The sequence below is a fragment of the Mytilus edulis genome, chromosome 11 (assembly GCF_963676685.1).
Source record: "Mytilus edulis chromosome 11, xbMytEdul2.2, whole genome shotgun sequence".
NCBI classification, from domain to species: Eukaryota; Metazoa; Mollusca; class Bivalvia; order Mytilida; family Mytilidae; genus Mytilus; species Mytilus edulis.
Genome location: NC_092354.1, coordinates 492,414 through 516,843, shown reverse-complemented (window position 1 = coordinate 516,843; position 24,430 = coordinate 492,414). Strand labels below are relative to the sequence as shown.

At 33.9% G+C, this 24,430-nt stretch overlaps 2 protein-coding genes across 3 annotated transcripts; one reads left to right on the top strand and one right to left on the bottom strand.

Moving 5' to 3' along the window:
• Positions 1–582: 582 nt before the first annotated feature.
• Positions 583–2,136, top strand: LOC139495026 (uncharacterized). Its single transcript, XM_071283176.1, has 2 exons — positions 583–1,134; positions 1,984–2,136. The coding sequence occupies exons 1-2, from the start codon at positions 732–734 to the stop codon at positions 2,115–2,117; spliced, it is 537 nt and encodes a 178-aa protein (XP_071139277.1). The 5' UTR covers positions 583–731; the 3' UTR covers positions 2,118–2,136.
• A 142-nt stretch (positions 2,137–2,278) lies between these two features.
• Positions 2,279–24,227, bottom strand: LOC139495025 (nose resistant to fluoxetine protein 6-like). Of its 2 annotated transcripts, none has more exons than XM_071283174.1 (15): positions 23,624–24,227; positions 17,747–17,934; positions 15,713–15,791; positions 14,441–14,534; positions 12,757–12,941; positions 11,802–11,969; positions 10,196–10,292; positions 9,560–9,652; positions 8,718–8,883; positions 7,413–7,492; positions 6,898–7,005; positions 6,332–6,458; positions 4,934–5,123; positions 3,651–3,793; positions 2,279–2,505 (listed from the first exon to the last, which is right to left on the bottom strand). In XM_071283174.1, the coding sequence occupies exons 1-15, from the start codon at positions 24,027–24,029 to the stop codon at positions 2,380–2,382; spliced, it is 2,250 nt and encodes a 749-aa protein (XP_071139275.1). In that variant the 5' UTR covers positions 24,030–24,227; the 3' UTR covers positions 2,279–2,379. The 2 variants fall into 2 exon arrangements, with proteins under 2 accessions (XP_071139275.1, XP_071139276.1); XM_071283175.1 differs by lacking the exon at positions 6,332–6,458 and adding an exon at positions 6,131–6,254.
• Positions 24,228–24,430: the final 203 nt, after the last annotated feature.

The window sequence follows — 24,430 nt, the reverse complement described above, 5'->3', positions numbered from 1 at the left end:
TACGCGAGAAGCGCGTTTCGTCTACATAAGACTCATCAGTGACGCTCAGAACAAAATATTTATAAAGCCAAACAGGTACAAAGTTGAAGAGCATTGAGGACCCAAAATTCCAAATAAAGTTGTGCCAAATACGACTAAGGTAATTCATTCCTGGGATAAGAAAATCCTTAGTTTTTCGAAAAATTCAAAGTTTTGTAACAGGAAATTTTTAAACAAATGACCATATAATTGATATTCATTTCCACACCGAAGTGCTAACTACTGAGCTGGTGATACCCTCGGGGACGAAACGACCACCAGCAGTGGCATCGAACCGGAATCAGAAGTTATAGTTGTTTTCGCAGTAAAGCGAATGCATGTTGTGACTTGTTTTTTTTTTTAAATCACTCCAACGCGTAAATGTATGTTAAAGATTCAAAATATATCAGGAGGAAACTCAAAATCACAAGTCGAAAACAAATGACAACGCCATGGCAAAAATAAAGACCAGCAGACAAACAATAGTTCACAAAACACAGCATAGATAACTACAGACTAAGCAACACGAACCCCACCAAAAATGGGAATGATCGCAGTTGCTCCGGAAGGGAAGCAGATCCTGCTTCACGTGTAGCATTCGTCGTGTTGCCAATGTTAATACGTCAAACTCGGCAATAAGTCTATAATACATCATTGTAGGTAAGAGGAATACTGGATGTAGCCAGGTACCAGTGTTCTGTCCACAACCTTGTATGGTGAACAGAGGAGGATGCACGGTGTGTGACTGTAATGGTGGCGTATTATCTACCGGACAAAATTCACCTTTTTATGCAACAAATTTGGGAAAACCAGTTCAGCTGAGTCAGATGGGTACACTCTCTGGTCAGGGAAATAGCGTTAATCAAATGGGCCAAATGTCAGTCCAGAGTAATTCGGTTAATACAGGACCAGGCTCTGGTAGTCTAAATGGACCCAATACTCCTTATACAGGGCCAGGCTCTGGTAGTCTAAATGGACCCAACACTCCTAATTTCAATCCAGGTAATCCTGGTGGGAGTCTCCCTAATGGTTTCAATGGACCGAATACGGGACCTATACAAAATGGAGGAACAGGAGGAATAAAACTAGATCAAATTCTAAAGTCTACTCTTCCACGTAAGTAACTGTACATACTCTGTCTTTGTTAAAAACGATTATTTTTTTATGTAAATTCTGACATCCAGCATTGAAACATTTGAGATTTCGACTCAAAAGTAATTGGGGTTTGAAATATGCGTTTCTGGACTTTCTAATCCTACCATGATGACAAGCTGTTCGTCTAGCAATGCTGGATGTTCAAATAAGTAACCAAATTTAATCACTACTGATACCTTTGTTTTCTAAAACAACATTGTTTTGTTAATCTAGCACTGTCGATGCGCTAAAGAAATTCTTCAAAACACTTGTCCATGGTAAAAAATCTGTTAAAAATACCCTCTTTTCTGTTAAAAATCGACATAATGTCCTGTTGTGAATTTTAGTCGATACATTTTTCAACAGTAAATGATATGATCTATTGTTATACAAGTTATATATGCTCTGGCTTTTCTTTTTTGTTATGTGTTTCTTATTTACCGTTGTTTGTCTTTTAGTCTTTTTTCAATGTTATGCCATAACATTTTCTATTTATTTTAGATATAGAGTTTTTTTGGTACCCTCTCTCTCCTTTGTCTACGATCTTAAACTAAATAAATAAATATTTACTAGTGAACTTCTGGAAGGTTAACAAAATGTTCCATTATTTAGAGCTTTCTTTGAAATCATTGTTTAAATTGCATACTAACTTTTTTTCTAATATACATTACAAAAATAAAAGACATTCATAGTGTTTTACTTATAAGAGCTGATTTAAAAACTAACTTTATAAAAATGATATGATTTATTATTTATCATAAATTCAAATTCAATATTTACTTATATATATATATCTTTATGAAAATGTTTCTTTTTTTCTGTTATTACTAGCATCATCAGTTTCACAAACGTCGACGCTAGCGCCAACTACTATCAAAATCACGTGTGCCCCTGTCAGATGTATAGCGCCATGCAATAAAGGAGTAACAATTTCGAAAGACGGATGTCCAACCTGCTTATGTTAATAAATAAAGTATCAAAGTTCATTCCTATTGAAACCGTTTTGAATTTTCCTTGGAGTTCAGTATTTTTGTGATTTTATTTTTTAATTCGGTGATACCATGGTAGAAGTTGTATGTCATATAATTTCTATTATTGTACAAAATTATCTAAAATGTATAAAGGCAGACATTTAAATGTTTATTTTTAAAATTATTGACAAAAAACATACAATTTTCATGATCATATTAATAGTTTTTTAAAACACTGTTCCTATCTGACACATTTTTATCTTTTGTTTTGTTTCCTCCTGAATATAACACTTTCAAGTCCTAACATTGGTGACTCAAACGCTAATGACGTCACAAAAGCGGCCATAAACGACAACACAATATGTCCAACAATCTCGTAAATCTGTAAAACAAAACAAAACAAAATGGAGTTGTCCTATGTGTTCATTGTATACACGAGAATAACTTGATAAATACAAACACCCAGTTCAACAGTGATATAAGCAGCAATATCAAAATAATCATTATAAGTTCATATGAAAGCAATAGTATAAAAGCAATTTTTAAACTACGTCTGTTCATTGAACAACAAAGATGAAGGAAAATATAAAAAAAAAATATACACATAATCTTATATTATACATTTATCTTTTCGTCGTTTTAATTTATGACCATGGTGTTGTCTATTTTTCGTCGTCTAAAAATTGTTTTTGGTATGTTTTGCCATTTTGAAGATGCAATACTTAAATGTATATATCTTTTATTTTGCTTATCATGTCTCAAAATGTTAATGAGTATCGACAAGTAATTCAAACATTGTGGAAAACTCATTTTCGTTTTCATTGATGAATACAAACAAACTCATTATAGATAATCAGGATTAAAATTCTGTACGCCAGACGCGCGTTTCATCATAAAACAAAATAATTAGTGACGCTGGAATTAAAAAAAAATGTACATGTTGAAATATACTATTGTATTATTTTTTATGTAATTCTCTGTCCTGAGTGTTCTTGCATTTATTTTTACTGTATTCATGTTATTTAAGGTTTTCATTTTAGCGGTGTTTTGAAGCGGGATGTTTGGTTAGCCATACAACCAGGTTCAACCCACTATTTTGTCTTAAAATGTTCTGTACCAAGTCAGGAATTCGGCATTTGTTGGCATCACATAGTCCATATTTATGTATTCTGGAGTTTCTTTTTGCAGCAAAGATCAGTGTTTTTGTTGTTCCTTTTTGTTTTCTCTCATAGTTGATGTGTTTCCCGCGGTTTTGGTTTGTGATCCGGATAAGATTCAGTTAAATCGATTTTTTACAGCGGTATACTACTATTGCATTAAAAGAAAGGCGAAAAATACCAAAGGGACAGTCAAACTCATAAATCGAAAATAAACTGACAACGCCATGGCTAAAAATGAAAAAGACAAACAGACAAATAATAGTACACATGATACAACATAGAAAACTAAAGACTAAGCAACACAAACCCCACCAAAAACTGGGGGTGATCTCAGGTGCTCCGGAAGTTAAAATTAAGTTATACTCACGTATTCACTATCAGACAAGTGTATGGTTTTCGTCTGTGAGTACTTCCAATGGTTGAGTATCATCATGTGGACCAGATAAGCCATGTACGTAAGACGACTTAGGGGGATGAAAGCTTTCCATGACAAAATGGTATTAATGAATCCTATTAAACATAAAACATACATATCATCATGTGGACCAGATAAGCCATGTATGTCAGTCGAATCAGGAGGATAAAAGCTTTCCATGACAAGACGGTGTAGATAAATCTTATTAAACATAAAAAAAAATATGTCATCATGTGGACCAGATAAGCTATGTATGTCAGCCGACTCAGGGGGATAAAAGCTTTCCATGACAAGATGGTGTTAATAAATCCTATTAAATATAAAACACATACATGTATGTGATCATGTGGACCAGATAAGCCATGTATGTCAGCCGACTTAGGGGGATAAAAGCTTTCCATGACAAGATGGTGTTAATAAATCCTATTAAATATAAAACACATACATGTATGTGATCATGTGGACCAGATAAGCCATGTATGTCAGCCGACGTAGGGGGATAAAAGCTTTCCATGACAAGATGGTGTTAATAAATCCTATTAAATATAAAACACATACATGTATGTGATCATGTGGACCAGATAAGCCATGTATGTCAGCCGACTCAGGGGGATAAAAGCTTTCCATGACAAGATGGTGTTGATAAATCCTATATAACATAAAACACATATGTCATCATGTTAACCAGATAAGCAATGTATTCAATGTATGTCAGCCAACTATTAAATATTAGTATATACCACACTAGTACAAGAATGATGTATATGAGCAAGATAAGATCAGAAGAATCTATTATTCGACTGTCATACAGTTCAGATGATTAGCTAGCTATAAAACTAGGTTCAATGCACCATTTTCGTATTCTTCATAAGAAAATGCCAGAACCAAGGTAGGAATATGACAGTTGGTATCCATTTGTTTGATGTGTTTGAGCTTTTGATTTTGCCATTTGATTAGGGACTTTCCGTTTTGAACTTTCCTCCGAGATCGGAATTTTTGTTATTTTAAATTCCTTTAAAACGACGCATGTAACATGTGTAAACACTTTTAGCTAAAGTTCAACGGGCCGATAAAAGTTGGTGGATAGTTGTCTCATTTGCAATCATACTACACCTCTCCTTATTTTTTTATATTAGTTAAGTTACAAGTAATGGCAGGGAAAATGTAAATGATCATAATTTTTAAACTAGTTTTCCAATGTTCACGTCAAAAAGGTTTGTCATGCTTTACAGTACCTCCATTTCCAGTTGCACAGGCAAATATAACCCAAGAAATACAGAGCCCCCATGCTGTTCTGTGTACAGCGTTGTAAAAAGCTGCTACAGATGTTGGAAGCGGTGTTTCACTATTGATGTCATCGTATAACCCGTAAACTATCGCCATTCCGGTGCCTATAGCTGCTGACCAGATAGCCAAATTCAGATACTAAAATAATAGGAAAATAGAAATATCATTAACTAAATCGTTACCTGTACAAATACGTAGCTGCTAATTTGGACTTAAAAAAGTAAACAAAGGTACCAGGGTTATAAATTAGTACGCTAGACGCGTATGCATTTCGTAATTTGAGTTATGAATTATCTAAATAACTTACTGAGATTTTTTTTGTTCTCATCTTTGTTTGATTAATTTGTTTGTTTGTTTATTATTTTTTAAGTTTTATGTTTGTGATGCATGTTTACAAGTTTTATCTAATATATCACTTTTGGTTTTGCCATTTGATTAGGGACTTTTCCGCTTTGAATTTTTCTCTGAGTTCGGTATTTTTGTGATTTTACGTTCTACTACATTTTCCAGTAGTTAACCCGTTCTCTAATATTAAAGAAGTAAGTTCCTTTAGGGCCTTATCTTGCCCTGAATATTTAGTCCGTACTTAGTTAAGATAAAAGTATGTTGTTAAAGCTGATGAAAGAAAATGATATAGAGCTACTTTTATGCATCTTTTCTAACAAAGCGTTGACATTTATGTTACCTTAGCTGTATTTGGCAAAACTTTTAGGAATTTTGGTCCTCAATGCTCTTCAACTTCGTACTTTATTTGGCCTTGTTAACTCTTTTTTGGATTCGATCGTCACTGATGAGTCTTTTGTATACGAAACGCGCGTCTGGCGTAAATACAAAATTTAGTCCTGGTATCTATGATGAGTTTATTTACAAACCAAATAGGCCGAAAGCAGATAATCATATGTATTAGCCAATCTTAACGTCCAGTGTTTTCCCTATTTGTAATGTCTTTCAAATTGGTATTATATAGGATATTACCAGTATTAAAAAAATCCGAATTCAAAACGGTGGCTTAACTTAGTTACTGAAAAGTAGACCGTGGAATCCAACCCTTCAAAATCTTTGTACACGTTTAAAGGAAATTATCGTTCCATAGGAATTGCAATAGAATGGCAGATAATTATCTTCATTAGCCAATGCAAACTTACCCTATTGATGTGAACTTTACAATTGGTTCTATATAGTATATAACCAGCATACATGCCAACCAGGTAAGGTCCTATTCTACAGTAGGGTTTAACGTACAGTTTCTTCCAATGTGTAGCGTCTCCACTAAACACGAATAGTAAGATATTACATGGTGGAGGACTTACCCTTTCTTATATATAACATACCCTGAATAAACATACCCTATTTATTTGAAGTCTACAGTTGGTTTTATATAGTAGATACCCGGCATACATTCCCACTAAGTAGGGACCCATTCTGCAGTATGGTTTAATGTAGATTTTTGGGAACCAGTCTTTGCTATTACCTCTAAATAAATTTTTAAAAGAGATTACATCAATTTTAGTTTTACCGTACATCTGAGTCGCTTAAGGTATCCAAAATCGAAGCTTCGCTATAATTCCACAAACAAGTATTCATTTTTTATAAGTTCTCGATCCATGATATTTTGTTAACTTTAAGTCTTTTATACAATAGCAAACGTGTACAACATAAAGCTCTTAATAAAGATAAAGTATATATCAGTCTTTCGGGTTATATATAACTTGTGATGAATTTAACAAATATTCCACTGTCAATGCTTACCAAAGACCATTTGGTACTCTTAAATTCTAAATTGGTTATTATAAGCTATACATTTTTATATCTTTCAAATATTTAAGTGAATTAAAACTTACAACAAACCTGAATATAAACAGATATTTATAATGTATGATTCTAAATCAAATAAAAGAAACATGAAACTTACGCGTCAAAATTATTGGCGGGAATATCATAATGAGTTGATATAACTCCTGTTGTTATAGTAGTGCCGACCAGGAACACCATCAAAATACCCACACCAAGTAAATGGAAACTGAAATGGACAAAGGATAAAACAAAACATGCAGGAATTACAAAAAAATGTCCTGTACAAGTCAGGAATATGGCAGCTGTTATCTAGAGTGCGTTTCTATGTATGTTGACGTTTGTTTTTTTGTTCATTTAAGTGTTTCTGTTGTTCTTTTCCTCTTAAAGAGGACGTTTTTCACTCGCATTTAGTTTGTTACCCGATTTTCTTTTTGCATTATGAAAATTGAACATTGTTGAACAGCGTAGTACTGTTGTTGCCTTTATATATGATTTAATAATACATACGAGTAGTCATTTGTAATTGTTATTGGTGTGATGTATTGTTATCATGAACTACTGATGAATTTATGATGAACTTTGAAATTCAAGCTACTGATGTTATTTATACTATTCAATAATGAATACACTTACTGGTATAACGGTAGAAGTATGAGTGGACTAAGGATATAGAACTGCATATCGTTCGCTAAGTACCATGCAACTCCAAAACACTGCAATGAAAACCATCTTTATATAAAAAGAAATCTATTTTTGTTTTGTTTCTTTTAAAAAAAATATGTCGTATGCCAGTTTTTGTAGCAAAACGGATCATGTAGCTTACAAAATTACTGTATAGGTTTAATAAAGAAAATTAACTGTGCTTTGTATGAACTCCTCGGAGTTGTTCAGTATTTTTGTTATTCTACTTTTGTTATCCCTGAATCGGTACAATTACTACTCCTATTGACTTAATCTACTTAATTCCACCCGCCTTTGTCTGTTTCGTTCACGTATCTTAGTTGTTCAGATACGTTAAAAAAATCTCTACTTTTTTATTTGAATGCATGAAATTGAGTCTTTGTTGCATCGTTGTTAACATAATTGAATGTAATGCGACTGTCATACAAGTGAGAGGTTTAGCGCTATCAAACCAGGTTCAATCCAAAATTTTCTACTTAAGTAAATTCTTGTACCAAGTCAGGAATATGACAATTGTTGTCCATTCGTTTGATGTGTTTTATTTTTTGATTTTGACATCTGATTATGGACCTTCCGTTTTGAAATTCCTCGCAGTTCAGTACTTTTGTGATTTTACTCTTTTTGTAGACGAGACGCGCCTTTGGCATTTTGATTTATAAACTTATTGTTATCGTTTGAGGTTTTTTTCCCTTATTATGGTAATTTCTATGGATTCTCTTCGAAGTTTAGTATTTTTGTGATTTTTACTTTTTTCCTAGATTTGCAACTTGAAGTAGTGACACTACTGTATTTGCATCAAGTTTAATTAGTGATGCATGCATAGCACGAACTATTCACTTTGTTGAATCACTAAGACACGAGAACACATGTCTCAAGTTATAATGCATACCTTCTTCTTATTGTCCTCTACAAAGTTATTGATATACAGAAGATTGTACCACCATCCCTTCTTATAATGCATACCTTCTTCTTGTTGTCCTCTACAAAGTTATTGATATACAGAAGATCGTACCACCATCCCTTCTTATAATACATACCTTCTTCTTGTTGTCCTCTACAAAGTTATTGAATACAGAAGATCGTACCACCATCCCTTCTTATAATGCATACCTTCTTCTTGTTGTCCTCTACAAAGTTATTGATATACAGAAGATCGTACCGCCATCCCTTCTTATAATGCATACCTTCTTCTTTTGTCCTCTACAAAGTTATTGATACACAGAAGATTGTACCACCATCCCTTCTTATAATGCATACCTTCTTCTTATTGTCCTCTACAAAGTTATTGATATACAACAGATTGTACCACCATCCCTTCTCGCAACCTTTGTCTATTCCCCCTGTTGGCCAGTTTGGTCCAGTACCAGTATAGTGGAACAGGGATACAGATACCATGATAACCAACATATAAGGAGGCGTTAATCTGTATAGCATAATATGCAAATCAATACTTGTGAAATATAGATTAATGTCCCAAGTCAGGAGCCTCTGGTCTTTGTTAGTCTTGTATGAGTTTTTGATTTTATTTCTTGTGTATAATTCGGAGTTTAGTTTGATGTCTATTATCACTGAACTAGTATACATATTTGTTTAGGGGCCAGCTGAGGGACACCTTCAGGTGCGGGAGTTTCTCGCTACATTGAAGACCCATTGGTGGCCTTCGGCTATTGTCCATTCTATGGTCGGGTTGTTGTCGCTTTGACACATTCTCCATTTCCATTCTCAATTTTAATGAGTTCTTACACATCGCTTTAGCATATTATTCAAAATACACAATGAAGAAACAAATGCAAATCTCAAAATGAAAAGAATTAAACAAAGGTATTGCTTTCTTGAACTGGAAAATATAACACAGGTTTATAAGTCAACCACATAACATCATTGCGAGGTTTCTATGACATAAACTAGTAGTTTCTCTATTTAACATGCTTTGTTCAAACTTCCTTCTTTAAATGAAAAATTTCAAAAACATTTGTATGTTACGACAAAAAGTCATAAAACACCACGATTTTTAAAAATGTATACACTTTAAGGATGTTGATGTACACAGAAAGTGTGTCACTATTTTCTTAATATTAACATTAAAATAAATATTTTACCTCCAAAATCGATGAAAGTAAAACATGAACCACTTTAGACGTCCTTTGTTTTTATCCAGTTCTTTCATAACCAAATATGTCAATAAAAGTCCACTACAATATGAAGAAAAATCATAATGTAGCGATTGATACGATGCTTTTTGTCCGCAATTTGCTTTTTGTCCGCTTTTGCTTTTTGTCCGATAATTTTGTTTTTTGTCCGACACTTTTGCTTTTTGTCCGTTGCTTTTTTTCAGATAATGTTTATGTTTAAAAATTTACTTCATGTACACTAGTTTTAAACTTGAGAGCATTTGAATGTTACTACGTAGTATGAAGCTTAACTTTTGCCTCCTCAGATTTGTCTAGTCTTTGTAATCGTATGGAGTTACAATATCAATTATCTCCGCTGTAATGGCTCAGCCCATGGAAAATTTAACAAGTATAAAAAAAAAGTTTATTTTCACCTAGAAAACATGTGTGCTTTATAATGACAAAATTTTATACGTAGTGATGATTGAAGTTTTTAACGACCTTGACTGGCTATACAGCCCTCGCACAGTCAGTAGGTGATATTACTGTAACGGAATTTTTAACATCTACAAGGTACGACACTTTCATCTTTTACTTCTTGTTTTATAAGTTTTGTATATTTACCTTAAGGTGAAAAAGGAATCGACGGACACATATGCATTACAAACGGCCATAAATGTCCATCGTTTGAGCATGCGTGGCATAAATTCTGCAATATTATCTGAAATGAAAATGCATAACGATATGTTTTACTATTTTGTCATCGTATTGGAAGGTATTATTAGTTACATAGTGTGCTAGTGACCTAATACGGTATATATGGGGTCAGTAAATTCCATATGGGGTGAGAGCGAAGCTCGAATCCCCATATGGAATTTACTGACCCCATATATACCGTATTACGTTACTAGCACACTATGTAACGAATTTATCTTACCGACTATCTTAACGTGTGAAATTAAGACTAGTGATTCTCAAAATGAGCAAGTCTTCAATACTGTTAGCACTAAGAAAATACTTCCATTGATCCTATCGTTATGCCAACAATAACGACTTGTAAGGTTTAAATGTGTTTTATGAATTTATTTCAATCTCAATGATCAATTTCTTCGTCTGTTGGAACTTTTAAGATTTTTTCTCAGTACCGTTTTGTTTTTTATAAAGGGACATAACACCATTACTAACCGTGTATGAAATAAGCCCCGCCCCATTCTTACCTAATAAGGCATATAAAGGGACGTAACTCCACTACTAACCGTGTATGAGATAAGCCCCGCCTCCCTACTAACCTAATATCAAATATACACGGTTTGCACGCGGACGCTTTTAACCAATCATATTCCTGGAAATGTATAGGAGGTAAGATAAAAAATGATATCGTATATCTGGTATAAGGACATAAACAGTACCCATTCTAATGCGTTCATATAACGAAAAATGAAGAAAGGACAAACATTAGTAAACAATACACCAAATGTTTTCATTGGTTAATTGATCGGTTTAATATGTTTAAGAAATAAGGAAAAAACAATCGAAATGGTATATAGTGTATAATCAACATATTCGTATAAAAAGATAATATGTCATTATACTCTAAATAATTTCTACAATAAAATATTCCTAGTATATAATATCCCTAACAACTCCATTTTCATGAATTTATATTGATGAGTCTTTTGTAGACGAAACGCGCGTCTGGCGTATATACAAAATTTAGTCCTGGTATCTATGATGAGTTTATTTACAACCATGCACTGGGTCTATGCCACTGCTGGTGGAGATTAATTTCCCCGAGGGTTACCCAGCCCAGTAGTCAACACTTTTTGTGCTGACATGAATTATCATTGATATGGTTATATTTATAAATTAACTGTTTACAAAATTTAGAATTTTTGAAATACTAAAGGCTTTTCTACCTTAGCTGGATTTGGCAAAACTTTTCGGAATTTTGGTCCTTTATGCTCTTCAACTTCTCACTTTATTTGGCCTTTTTAACTTTTTTGGATTCGAGCGTCACTTATGAGTCTTTTGTAGACGAAAAGCGAGTCTGACGTATATACAAAATTTAGTCCTGGTATCTATGATGAGTTTATTTGCAACATAATTATTACGACAGTAGGTGTTATCCATTCGTTTGATATTTTTGAGTATTTGATTTTGCCATTTGATAGATACTTTCCATTTGGAAGTTTCCTCGGAGGGCATGATTTTTTTCTAGTAGTCTATTTACCTGCAATATTATTAGGTGCACTGAATGCATGGCCAATGATGACCCACGTCATAGACAGGAATCGGATTCCATTAATACATGTTATAACTCCTTTTCCTTGTTTTGTATCGAGAATTTTAGAACCATTAGTATACATTGAAAAGGATAAAAGCAGCTTCCCTGGAATACCTGTGAAAAGAAGTGATTTTTAGAACCAGTAGAGTACACTGAGACGGATAACAGCAGCTTCCCTGGAATACTTGTAAAAAGAAGTGATTTTTAGAACCAGTAGAGTTCACTGAGAAGGATAACAGCAGCTTCCCTGGAATACCTCAACATATGCTAAGTATGTTGTTTTAAGAAACTGTCGAAGATATTTTTCTTAAATACAAATAATGTTTGATATAATATTTGGAGTATTCTGTTTTCATTTATCTTCAAAAAGTGACCAACGATATGTTTAAAGAATGAAAAGCTCTTACATCCCAAATAGTGAAATACTTATTAATTCAACTACAGAAAAAAAAACATTTATTTATTTTACCAATGATCTAATATCATAAATCAATCTAAAACATAATCTACCGTAAAATGAAGTCTTACAGGAGCGAGAACGAGTCCATCGGTAGGGTGAGCGCATTCTGACGTGTATGCATCTCCCGCCATACGAACCCATAACAATTGTATTAAAAATAATGATGTCTACATATATATACTAAAATAAATATTAATATAAGGAAGAAGTTCTCAATTACAGTAAAATATGACGTGAAGCAAACAATCAATATAAAAATCCCTATTCTATCAACTTAAACTAAAAAAACTCGGAAATTCGAATATCTGATTACCATATAATGACAACAACAAAATGAAAATAAAATCATTATACGGACTTCGTCCTTTTTCACAGTCCCTTTTCACAATTAATACATGATTTATAATATAGTAAAGAACCTTATAATTTAGTTTGTAATACCAGGCTGATATTCTTTGATCCGTGATTTTGTGTTTTCAATCAATTGCTGTTTTTCACTTGCTTCGATTGCGATCTCCTCACTAGAGGTGATTTCTTCTATGTGTCGCCATTTTGGCCATTGTATAACAATGAGGTCATATCCGGTTCCGAGTAGCATGGCGGCGATAAATAGTCCAATCACTACCCTGAAAAACATTTGTCTCAATTATTAAAACATCAATGTATAACTTCAAATGAATCTTAATTAAAATTTGAGATACTTTGGTCGTCCTAAAATATAGAAAGGAAACTCTTAATGGTAAACAAATAATTAGTAAAAGAGGGACGAAAGATACCAAAGGGACAGTCAAACTCATAAATCCAAAACAAACTGACAACGCCATGGCTAATTTTAATTGGAAGTTTCATCTTTTTGGGTCCTTGTGTAAAATGAGTGGTTTTTTTCTGCGAATACTACTTTGCGTGAATAAGTATATGGAATTTGTCAAAGTCTTGTTTGAAAGCTCTTTTTCGTGATTTGATAATTTATACAATCAATATCTGTTGTTACATTAAAAATCAAAAACTTACAGTACTATTTCAGCCCTTGTATTGTATGGTATATCTGTTTCTACGCAGGTCTGTATACTTACAGTGCTATTTCAGCCCTGGTATCGTATGGTATGTCTGTTTCTACGCAGGTCTGTATACTTACAGTACTATTTCAGCCCTTGTATCGTATGGTATGTCTGTTTCTACGCAGGTCTGTATACTTACAGTACTATTTCAGCCCTGGTATCGTATGGTATGTCTGTTTCTACGCATGTCTGTATACTTACAGTACTATTTCAGCCCTTGTATCGTATGGTATATCTGTTTCTACGCAGGTCGTATACTTACAGTACTATTTCAGCCCTTGTATCGTATGGTATGTCTGTTTCTACGCAGGTCTGTATACTTACAGTGCTATTTCAGCCCTGGTATCGTATGGTATGTCTGTTTCTACGCAGGTCTGTATACTTACAGTACTATTTCAGCCCTTGTATCGTATGGTATGTCTGTTTCTACGCAGGTCTGTATACTTACAGTACTATTTCAGCCCTGGTATCGTATGGTATGTCTGTTTCTACGCATGTCTGTATACTTACAGTACTATTTCAGCCCTTGTATCGTATGGTATATCTGTTTCTACGCAGGTCGTATACTTACAGTACTATTTCAGCCCTTGTATCGTATGGTATGTCTGTTTCTACACAGGTCTGTATACTTACAGTACTATTTCAGCCCTTGTATCGTATGGTATGTCTGTTTCTACGCAGGTCTGTATACTTACAGTACTATTTCAGCCCTTGTATCGTATGGTATGTCTGTTTCTACACAGGTCTGTATACTTACAGTACTATTTCAGCCCTTGTATCGTATGGTATGTCTGTTTCTACACAGGTCTGTATACTTACAGTACTATTTCAGCCCTGGTATCGTATGGTATATCTGTTTCTACGCATGTCTGTATACTTACAGTACTATTTCAGCCCTGGTATCGTATGGTATATCTGTTTCTACGCATGTCTGTATACTTACAGTACTATTTCAGCCCTTGTATCGTATGGTATGTCTGTTTCTACGCAGGTCTGTATACTTACAGTACTATTTCAGCCCTTGTATCGTATGGTATGTCTGTTTCTACACAGGTCTGTATACTTACAGTACTATTTCAGCCCTGGTATCGTATGGTATATCTGTTTCTACGCATGTCTGTATACTGGCTGTCAATTCGGTTGATACATTCTCATATAAAACTAAATAACAGAAGCAATCGTTAAACATTTTGAAAAGATGATATATTTGTGTAGCTTGGTTTACGTATTGTAATACTATTGTTTTTTTTCAACTGGCCTGAAGATCATTACTCATTGTTTATTAATGTTATATATTTACCGAGCATAGATAAATCGAACATTTAGTTCCCTCCCGCATGATGATATTTTAAACCCTAAAACTTAGTATTCTCGAAAACTATCTTCGCAATACTTAAAAAATGTTAAACCTCTAAATGAATCCACAGTAGGATTTTAAAAGTTTTTATTTGAAAAGTATGTAATTTGCATGCGCAAAAACAATCGAACTGTTTTACAGTTACATCGTTCGACTGGTTTTGCACCGGTACCCCGAACATATGTTTAATTGACTGTGAGTAACGAGTCTAAACAGCAACACTGAATTTAACGCAATGGTTAGACGAATGTACTAAACTATTGATACGTCTTCAATAAAAATCAGCTCAGTACAATACATATTATCTTATGTCTATTAGAACACATAAAAGATTGGGGTGTTACATAAAAAGCTGGTTGACACATACTAGTAAATAAAGGCAACAGTAGTATACCGTTGTTCGAAATTCAAAAATCGATTGAGAAAAAAACAAATCCGATTTACAAATCAAAACTGAGGGAAACGCATCAAATATACGAGGAGAACAACGACACAACAGAATGTAACAAACACAGAAACGAATTATATTTTAACAATGGCCATTTTCCTGACTAAATGGTACAGGACATTAAAAAAATAGTGGGTTGAACCTGGTTTTGGAGCATGCCAAACCTCCCGCTTTTATGGCAATGTTAAATATAACATTAAAATGACAACATTACATGACAGTAAGTCATAAGGAGAAGATATGTCATCGTTATTTAGTGTGGTTTTTTTTACATAATTTTGTTGGCCTCTGGTAGACTAATGAGTTTTTTTATTTTCTCTTAGATATCTTTGGGTTGCTTTAATTTTTTTTTAATAAAATTAAATGTATATGAGATCATGCTTTCAACCAATGTTCATTATAGAATAAGATTCGAAGTCAATTTTGTTTGTAATCAAAGCCATGCACGTGTTAATGTTAAGTTGCCCTTTGTTAAAGGGATGTTATCATTTAAGGTTGATTCGATATTATTTGAGTGGTTATAATTCAACTTACATTTACGCAGCAGATTTTGTACGTCCTTCTTAGAACAACTGTCAGGAACACACACACCAAGAGTAACTGTCGGATTTCCCTGAAAGAGAAAGATAATGTAATAGGATGTGTTAATTGCGATATTTTTGAAAAATTGAGAGACATTAAAAAAAAAGTACATGTGCGACTTTGGTACTCATGGGGGACGTTTCGTCCCCGAGGGTATCACCAGCCGAGTAGTCAGCACTTCGATGTTGACATTAATATCATTTATATGGTCAATTATTTATTTCCTGTTTACCAAACTGTGAATCTTTCGAAAAACTAAGGATGTTCTTATCCCAGGAATAGATTACCTTAGCCGTATTTGGTACAACTTTTTTTTCGAATTTTGGGTCCTCAATGCTCTTCAACTTTGTACTTGTTTGGCTTTATAACTATTTTGATCTGAGCGTCAATGATGAGTCTTATGTAGACGAAACGCGCGTCTGGCGTATATTAAATTATCATCATGGTACCTTTGATAACTATTTGGAATACACATAGCAAACACATTGGTAGTTTGTAAACTTGTAGCTGTAAAACTTTACCCTTTAATATTGTTTTACCTGATGTCCTATATTTTCCTGGTTTATCCTGGTGGACGTTTCGTACCCGGGAGTATAACCTGCCCAGTAGTCAGCACTTCAGTCTTGACATGAATATCATGTATATGGTCATTTTTATTAATAAACTATTTGCAAAAGTATGAATCATTTGAAATACTAAGGATTTTCTTATCTCAGGCAAATATTACATTAGCCAAATATGGCACAACTTTTCGGAATTTCGGGTCCGCAATGCTCTTCAACTTTATACTTGTAAGCTTTATAACTGTTTTGATCTTAGCGTCACTGATACGTCATTTGTAGACGAAACACGCGTCTGACGTATCAAATTATAAGCCTGGTACCTTTGAGATATCATCTATATGTCATTTCATAACATAAATAAGGAGAAATCTAGTGGGGACCAGGTTGTGGAAGCTAGTAACGGGTATTTTATTTTTTTAATTACGGGTATTTATTCCCTTCAGTGGAACACGTGCTTTGTAGTAGTGTTATTTACGGATATTGTATTATTGAGAAGTCCCTTCAGTGAAACACGTGCTTTGTAGTAGTGTTATTTACGGATATTGTATTATTGAGAAGTCCCTTCAGTGGAACACGTGCTTTGTAGTAGTGTTATTTACGGATATTGTATTATTGAGAAGTCCCTTCAGTGGAACACGTGCTTTGTAGTAGTGTTATTTACGGATATTGTATTATTAAGAAGTCCCTTCAGTGGAACACGTGCTTTGTAGTAGTGTTATTTACGGATATTGTATTATTGAGAATTCCCTTCAGTGGAACACGTGCTTTGTAGTAGTGTTATTTACGGATATTGTATTATTGAGAAGTCCCTTCAGTGGAACACGTGCTTTGTAGTAGTGTTATTTACGGATATTGTATTATTGAGAATTCCCTTCAGTGGAACACGTCCCTTCAGTGGAACACGTGCTTTGTAGTAGTGTTATTTACGGATATTGTATTATTAAGAAGTCCCTTCAGTGGAACACGTGCTTTGTAGTAGTGTTATTTACGGATATTGTATTATTGAGAATTCCCTTCAGTGGAACACGTGCTTTGTAGTAGTGTTATTTACGGATATTGTATTATTGAGAATTCCCTTCAGTGGAACACGTGCTTTGTAGTAGTGTTATTTACGGATATTGTATTATTGAGAATTCCCTTCAGTGGAACACGTGCTTTGTAGTAGTGTTATTTACGGATATTGTATTATTGAGAAGTCCCTTCAGTGGAACACGTGCTTTGAAGTAGTGTTATTTACGGATATTGTATTATTGAGAATTCCCTTCAGTGGAACACGTGCTTTGTAGTAGTGTTATTTACGGATATTATATTATTGAGAAGTCCCTTCAGTGGAACACGTGCTTTGTAGAAGTGTTATTTACGGATATTGTATTATTGAGAGGTACCTTCAGTGGAACACGTGCTTTGCAGTATTGTTACTTACGGGTATTATATTATTGAGAGGTCCTCTCAGTGGAACACGTGCTTTGCAGTATTGTGCATCAAATCTGTACTTGATGCCGCTAACATTGGTGGCCACGTCCTGTATAGCTACACACTCATCGAAATCTCCGAACCAGACGATTCCTCCGCCAAGAATGTTTGCTGGCGGTTTACCGGCTGCATCTATCACTAAAAGTATAAAAATAATCAAAGTTATCAAACCAAACTATTCCCCCGCCAAGTATGTTGTCTGACGGTTTACCGGCTGCATCTATCACTAAAAGTATAAAAGGGATTTAAGCTACCAAACCAAACTATTCCCCCGCCAAGTATGTTTTCTGACGGTTTACCGGCTGCATCTATCACTAAAAGTATAAAAGGGATTTAAGCTACCAAACCAAACTATTACCCCGCCAAGAATGTTTGCTGGCGGTTTGCCGGCTGCATCTATCACTAAAAGTATAAAAATAATCAAAGTTATCAAACCAAACTATTCCCCCGCCAAGTATGTTTTCTGACGGTTTACCGGCTGCATCTATCACTAAAAGTATAAAAGGGATTTAAGCTACCAAACCAAACTATTCCCCCGCCAAGTATGTTTTCTGACGGTTTACCGGCTGCATCTATCACTAAAAGTATAAAAGGGATTTAAGCTACCAAACCAAACTATTACCCCGCCAAGAATGTTTGCTGGCGGTTTGCCGGCTGCATCTATCACTAAAAGTATAAAATTAATCAAAGTTATCAAACCAAACTATTCCCCCGAAAAGTATGTTTTCTGACGGTTTACCGGCTGCATCTATCACTAAAAGTATATAATTCATCAAATTTATCAAACCAGACGATACCTCCGCCTAAGATGTTTGCAGGGGGTTTCCCAACTGCATCTATCACTAAAAATATATAATTCATCAAATTTATCAAACCAGACGATTCCTCCGCCAAGGATATTTGCTGGTGGTTTACCGGCTGCATCTATCACTAAAAGTATATAATTCATCAAATTTATCAAACCAAACTATTCTTCCACCAAGAATGTTTGCTGACGGTTTACCGGCTGCTTCTTATACTAAAATTATAGTCAACAAAGTTACCAAATAAGACTTTTCTTTCGCCAAGGATGATTGATCGGGGTCGGACCCCCTTTTTCACGATCAATGCTTTTGAATTGGGACATATGTTTGGATTCCCCCCTTAATCCTGGGTAAGTATCTCACACCACCACCACTACACACACATTTTTTCAAAATTTACCCGTATCCGCCCTTGCATGTGCTCAATACTTCCAGCTTCAAAATGTGTTTCAAAATATAGAGTTCTCGAAAGGTGTAACTGTTGGTCCAAAGGTTTTCACTACAAAATTTGATAGAAAACCGATACATTTTTGGTATTTTGCAATAGAAATATTAGTAAGAAAAGAATAATATGGAGAACTCATAAATTGTGATGGGTAAAATGATTTAGAAAGCATTTACCAATGGAAGACAGAACTTATCTTATTTACATCTCAACCCCAAACTTCAATGGGTTTTACAGCGGATTCCATTGAATGTGTAGCCATTTAGGTAATATCTTTGGTTAGCTTGCTTGTTAGCTGAACCGTGAAGTCATTATTAGGTCAGGTATACTACCCTCCTTTTGAAGTAGCATAGTCCAACAGACAGATCGATTAGTTTTCATGTCGGACTAGTCTATTCTTAAAGTAGGGTAGTTTACCTAACCTAACAATGACTTCATGGTTCAGCTAACTAGCAAGCTAATCATAGATATTACCTTTGGCTACACACTCAATGGAATCCGCTGTAAAAGTTTGACCTGAAACATTTTTTGCACATATACACCAGGGTCTGGGCTGGGAGGGGGTACTTCAATTCTGTATTCTTTAAACTTTTAAGTAATTCTTTACTTTTAAGCATCTTATTATTCTCTTTATTTTTTAGTTTTTTTTTCCATTTCTTTTTCCAAAAACGATTGATCTAAATATATGGGGATGACTAAGTTGAGTAAAGTGTTTGACCTTCAACTTCAATGTAGGAATTTCTTGCCTGTATCGCTAGTAGTGTTGTGTTTTCATGCCAAGTTTCATTGTCACAAACTACAAGGGTTTTGAAGTTAGAGATTGAAAATGATTTGTGAAAAACAGACACACAGATGCACTGACGCACGGACGGATAAGCTTATTGCTATAGGCTTAACTAAAGTCAATGTAACTATAATTTACGTACAATGATATGTTTTGCAGTTGGACATATGTGCACCACATCAAACATTGAATTGTATACTTTAGCGTGTTTAATTTTGTCATCTATACATCTGTATTTGTATGAGTCACGTGACCGGTATCTAATTAAAAATCAAAGATTAGGACAAGGGCTGGATTCTTTGACAATAAAAAGTCCGTTTAATGAGGTTTTGACAAGAAAAATTAATTAAAAAAGTTTTTTTTAACCAATATAAATTGATTAATTAAAAAAAAAAAAATCATGTCACATCTCCTTTAAAGATACCAATTCTGGCTTTTACTCAACGGGATAATTTCTTTTTAAACAGTTGAATTCGTAAATTGTTATGATCTAATCGAAACTATTATAGTAAAAAAGAATATCACATATGGCCAGCATGCATTATGTACGTCATATTGTATATATCTTTATTCTCATAAAGCCAATGCATTACATCAGTACAGAGATAACAACAATAACTATTTACAATATATACAAAACAAAACAAGGAGAGATGTTACAGAAGTCACTAGCCAGGAGGACAAACACAAGTATTAATATTTTTTATAAATAAACAAAGTTTCTTCAGGACTGGTTTTCGTGTACTCGACATAAGTTCCGAAAATTTAAATGTATTATGTCGTTGTACAACATAGGAGGATAAATACTCTGTACGTTTTTGATCGAAAAAAGTACATTCCAATATATAGTGATATTCGTCACCAATTTGTCGATTTTTACATAGATGGGAAATACGGTTTTCTCTCAGTAAATTTTGCCACCTTCCTGTTTCAATCGGCAATTTGTGATTGGTCGTTCGAAATCGACGAAGAACAACGGCATCTTTAAAGTTCAAAATATTAAAATATTCCTCAAATTCCCAGTTTTTCTTTAAAATTTTGTAGTTAAAAGCTTTTGACGAATTTTGAATTAGAGAATTCCAATTCTGAAGAAACTGGTCTAACAGTCTTTGCTTTATAACAGTTTTTAACCAATCTTTATCTATAAAATTTTGTGTTTCCCATATATATGAGAAACCACAATCTTGAAATATTTTTTTGACAAAAAGAATCCATTTAGTCTGAAAGTTAAAATGAACATTCATATGGCGAGAAAGTTGATACAATATACAGGAAAACTTTGCTTGTTTGCCGGATATCAAATTTGCCCAAAATAATACTGCTCGAATTTTTATATCTATGTCAACCGGATGGCGAACAAGTTCCCCGTAAACCATATAGTTTGGTGTTGAGGATTTCAGGTTTAAAAGTAATTTACAGAATTTTAAATGTATCTTTTCTAATACCTCATTATTATAATAATTCAGGATAATCTATAATGATAAGTAATTAATGAACAGAATGTTCAAAGTCCGCATGCACATTAATTAATCAACAATCAGCTAGGTGTTTAGTGCAAAAGTTTAAGTAAATAATTATTATCAATTGTTTACATTCATTCAGATTATCATTTTGATTTCTGCAGTAAATATTTATTAGATATTATATTATTATAATTATAACTTTAATATTTTGTATATGTATATATAAAGCTGGTTTTACATTCTTTTTTATATAGATAATTGTTAAAGACGTTCTCATAGCTACAAACGTGGGTTTCTTTACTTAAACAGCTGTTTCCTTATTCGATTGTTGCTGTGATGTGGTGATGCGAAACAGTAAATATTGATTGAAAGGGAATGAATGGTCAGAAGGTAGGTCAAATTACCTATGGTCACCTGGTCATTTCTAGGGGTAAACATTTGATTGGTCTTTGAAGGTAATTGTGACCTTTATGTCGCAAGGTCGTCTGTCTACATTCCACCCTTTTCCAACTATCGCAGGGCAGTTTTGATCATGTCAGCTTCGGAGGTTTAACATGATAGAAATATTAATAGATAAGATTTTTGTTGGATTGAAATCGAAAATTACAGGATTTTGATCAACGACAATAAACGTTTGCTGTACATTGCCCATTTCAACAGATTTGTATACTTTTTCTTATGTTGATCTATTTTATATCACTAGCAGTTGCAGGTTAGGGAAGGGTTGGAAGGCACCTCTAAACAAGGTTAACCCTTTCACATTTTATATATGCTTGTCCCAAGTCAGGACCCTGTAATTCAGTGGTTGTAGTTAGTTGCTGTATATCATATTTGTTTTTGTTTTTTGTTTTATTGTACATAAAGTCGTCGAATTGTTTGAATTGATTAACACTTGTAATTTCGGGTTTTTTTTAGGGGTTGTACTCATTGTTGAATGTTTCTTTTCCAGTTGAAAGGTTAGGGCTCAGGACACGCTCTCTTAATATGATAACCCTTTCACCAAAGTTCTGAGCCTCAAGTCTATTGGTGATCGTTGGGTTCTCTGTCTCTATCTTTAATTTTAATGTTTAATACTTTATGTTACAGCTGTTTGTTTTCTCTTTTGAATAGCCTCACATTTTGTATCTATCGAATCCTTTCATTGCAATCTGCTTATTAGCTTGTGAAATTTGCCCTTGGTGGGAATTTGCTAACCCATTTGGGTTTACAAGTTTTTGTACATAATGAACTTATAAGTATTTATTATTTAGCGATTTTGACAAAATAAACGTTTTCGGGTACATATTTCATTAGATCATTTCACAAACTTGAAAGAGAGGCGAAAGATACCAGAGGGACATTCAAACTTATAATTCGAAAATAAAGCTGACAACGCTATGGCTAGAGACCAACAAAACATTGTGAAAAGTAAGATCTAGAAAGAAACTTCTAATTTTCTCGAGTAATTTTAGCAAACTCTAAGATGATTCTGCTACTTTCAAGTCCCTCCTGATCATAATGCGCATCACGTTTTTAGGTATCAATACATCCCTGAATTTCAAATAGTTCTGGTTAGAGCGTATCTGATAAAAGTACGCATAGTAAGGCCTTATTGACAAGCGGAAATGGCATAGTGTTAATTTCGTGATATATTTTCTAAAAATACACTTTCCACACTGATATGTGTCCACACTTGTATTTAAAAATATAAAATGGAAGTTTATTTGCACAACATTCCAAGTCAAAAGCCTTGTCAGGTGTTAGCTTGTTTAATCTTAATATTTGTTCTTTTACAGAAAATATACTGTTGAAAGGCATACAAATACGTTGCAATGATTGGTATCGCCACAATATGACGCAATTTTGCACTCAATCGCTAATATACTTAATGTAACTCGAAGCTAATACTTTTAAACAGTACCCATATCACGTGACCCATATGCAGAAACCTACTAAGTGAATATAACAATTGGTCCCTAATTAGGGAACGGTCATTTAACCTAAAGGAGGGGTTGGTGGTGGGAAAGGGGGTCGGGCGGGTGTGATTTTTTTCTATTAAAAAAATATTTTGATCCCCAATTTGATTAAATAAAATTTTGGTCAAGCAGGAGACACCCAAAAATATTCTGAATCCAGATTTTCCCATTCTTTGATATAGTGTAAAATATTGTCGTTGGAAAAACAAAAAACTAAAAACTTTTGTTTTGCGCGAAACATATTTTCTGACTCTGCCATAAAGCCCTACCCCCTTTTGAAGTTAAATGGTTGTTCCCTTATAAAACAAGACAGAAAAGTAAATTATAGAAAGAAAAAAAAAATAATATTATTTATTATATATATGCCAGTTTCTTACTTCTTACAGCCCAAACGTCCTGTCTTGCAAGTCCTTGTTTCAATGCCTCCGAATGGTTGGCACATAGTTCGGATATTGGAAATTTCTTAGGTTTTGGTTTCTTTGTGGTAGGCTTAGTAGAAGGAATGGTTGTCATGGGTATTTCTGTCACATTGTCTGCCATTACAGAGGGAACGTTTTCATTCCTGAATTCCTCCCTTTGTTCGGTTTGCAACGTACGAAACATTCCGTTTATATTCGCCGCGTTTTCTACGAGTTTTGCTATTTTTGCATATTCCTTTGGTGAAGAATTAATGTATCTGACCAATTGACGCGTTTCAATGACATCTTGGATATCGTCTGCATCACCTAGAAGAACGGTTCTTGCCAGTAAAGAAATGGTCACTATAGCAATAATCCCATGCATGTCCCAGTCTGACGGGGTATGTCCTAGTTATGAAACAAACAAGTGTATATCATTACTATCGCTTATTAAATAAATAAATTATTTTGATATGAATTGTTATCATATTCAGCTGATTTTCACCAATAACCTCGATTATTTTCGTTTGACACTGATCACGAGACGTAACGAGTCCAAGGTATCAGGATTGCAGATATTTAATTATTTTTTTTATCTTTTTTTCGTAATGGTGTTCTTGATGATATATACCGTATAAAGTGTACATATATGAAAAAGATTGATTGATGATTAATCAGTGTTAGCAAATACACATATGATTTTAAAAATAAGGAGATGTGGTATGATTAATACAAATCAGACAACTGTCTTTTAAAGATCAAATGATGTGAATGGAAGCAATTATA

What these genes read in the sequence shown, in the direction of transcription:
- LOC139495025 (XM_071283174.1), bottom strand. Translation starts at nt 24,029, where the DNA reads ATGCATGGGATTATTGCTATAGTGACCATTTCTTTACTGGCAAGAACC. An exon ending in TAGAGGACAATAAGAAGAAG is followed by an intron (nt 7,493 to 8,717) that starts GTATGCATTATA and finishes TTTTCATTGCAG; the next exon opens with TGTTTTGGAGTTGCATGGTA. An exon ending in ACTTGTCTGATAGTGAATAC is followed by an intron (nt 2,506 to 3,650) that starts GTGAGTATAACT and finishes TTTGTTTTACAG; the next exon opens with ATTTACGAGATTGTTGGACA.
- LOC139495026 (XM_071283176.1), top strand. Translation starts at nt 732, where the DNA reads ATGGTGAACAGAGGAGGATGCACGGTGTGTGACTGTAATGGTGGCGTA. An exon ending in TCTAAAGTCTACTCTTCCAC is followed by an intron (nt 1,135 to 1,983) that starts GTAAGTAACTGT and finishes TGTTATTACTAG; the next exon opens with CATCATCAGTTTCACAAACG.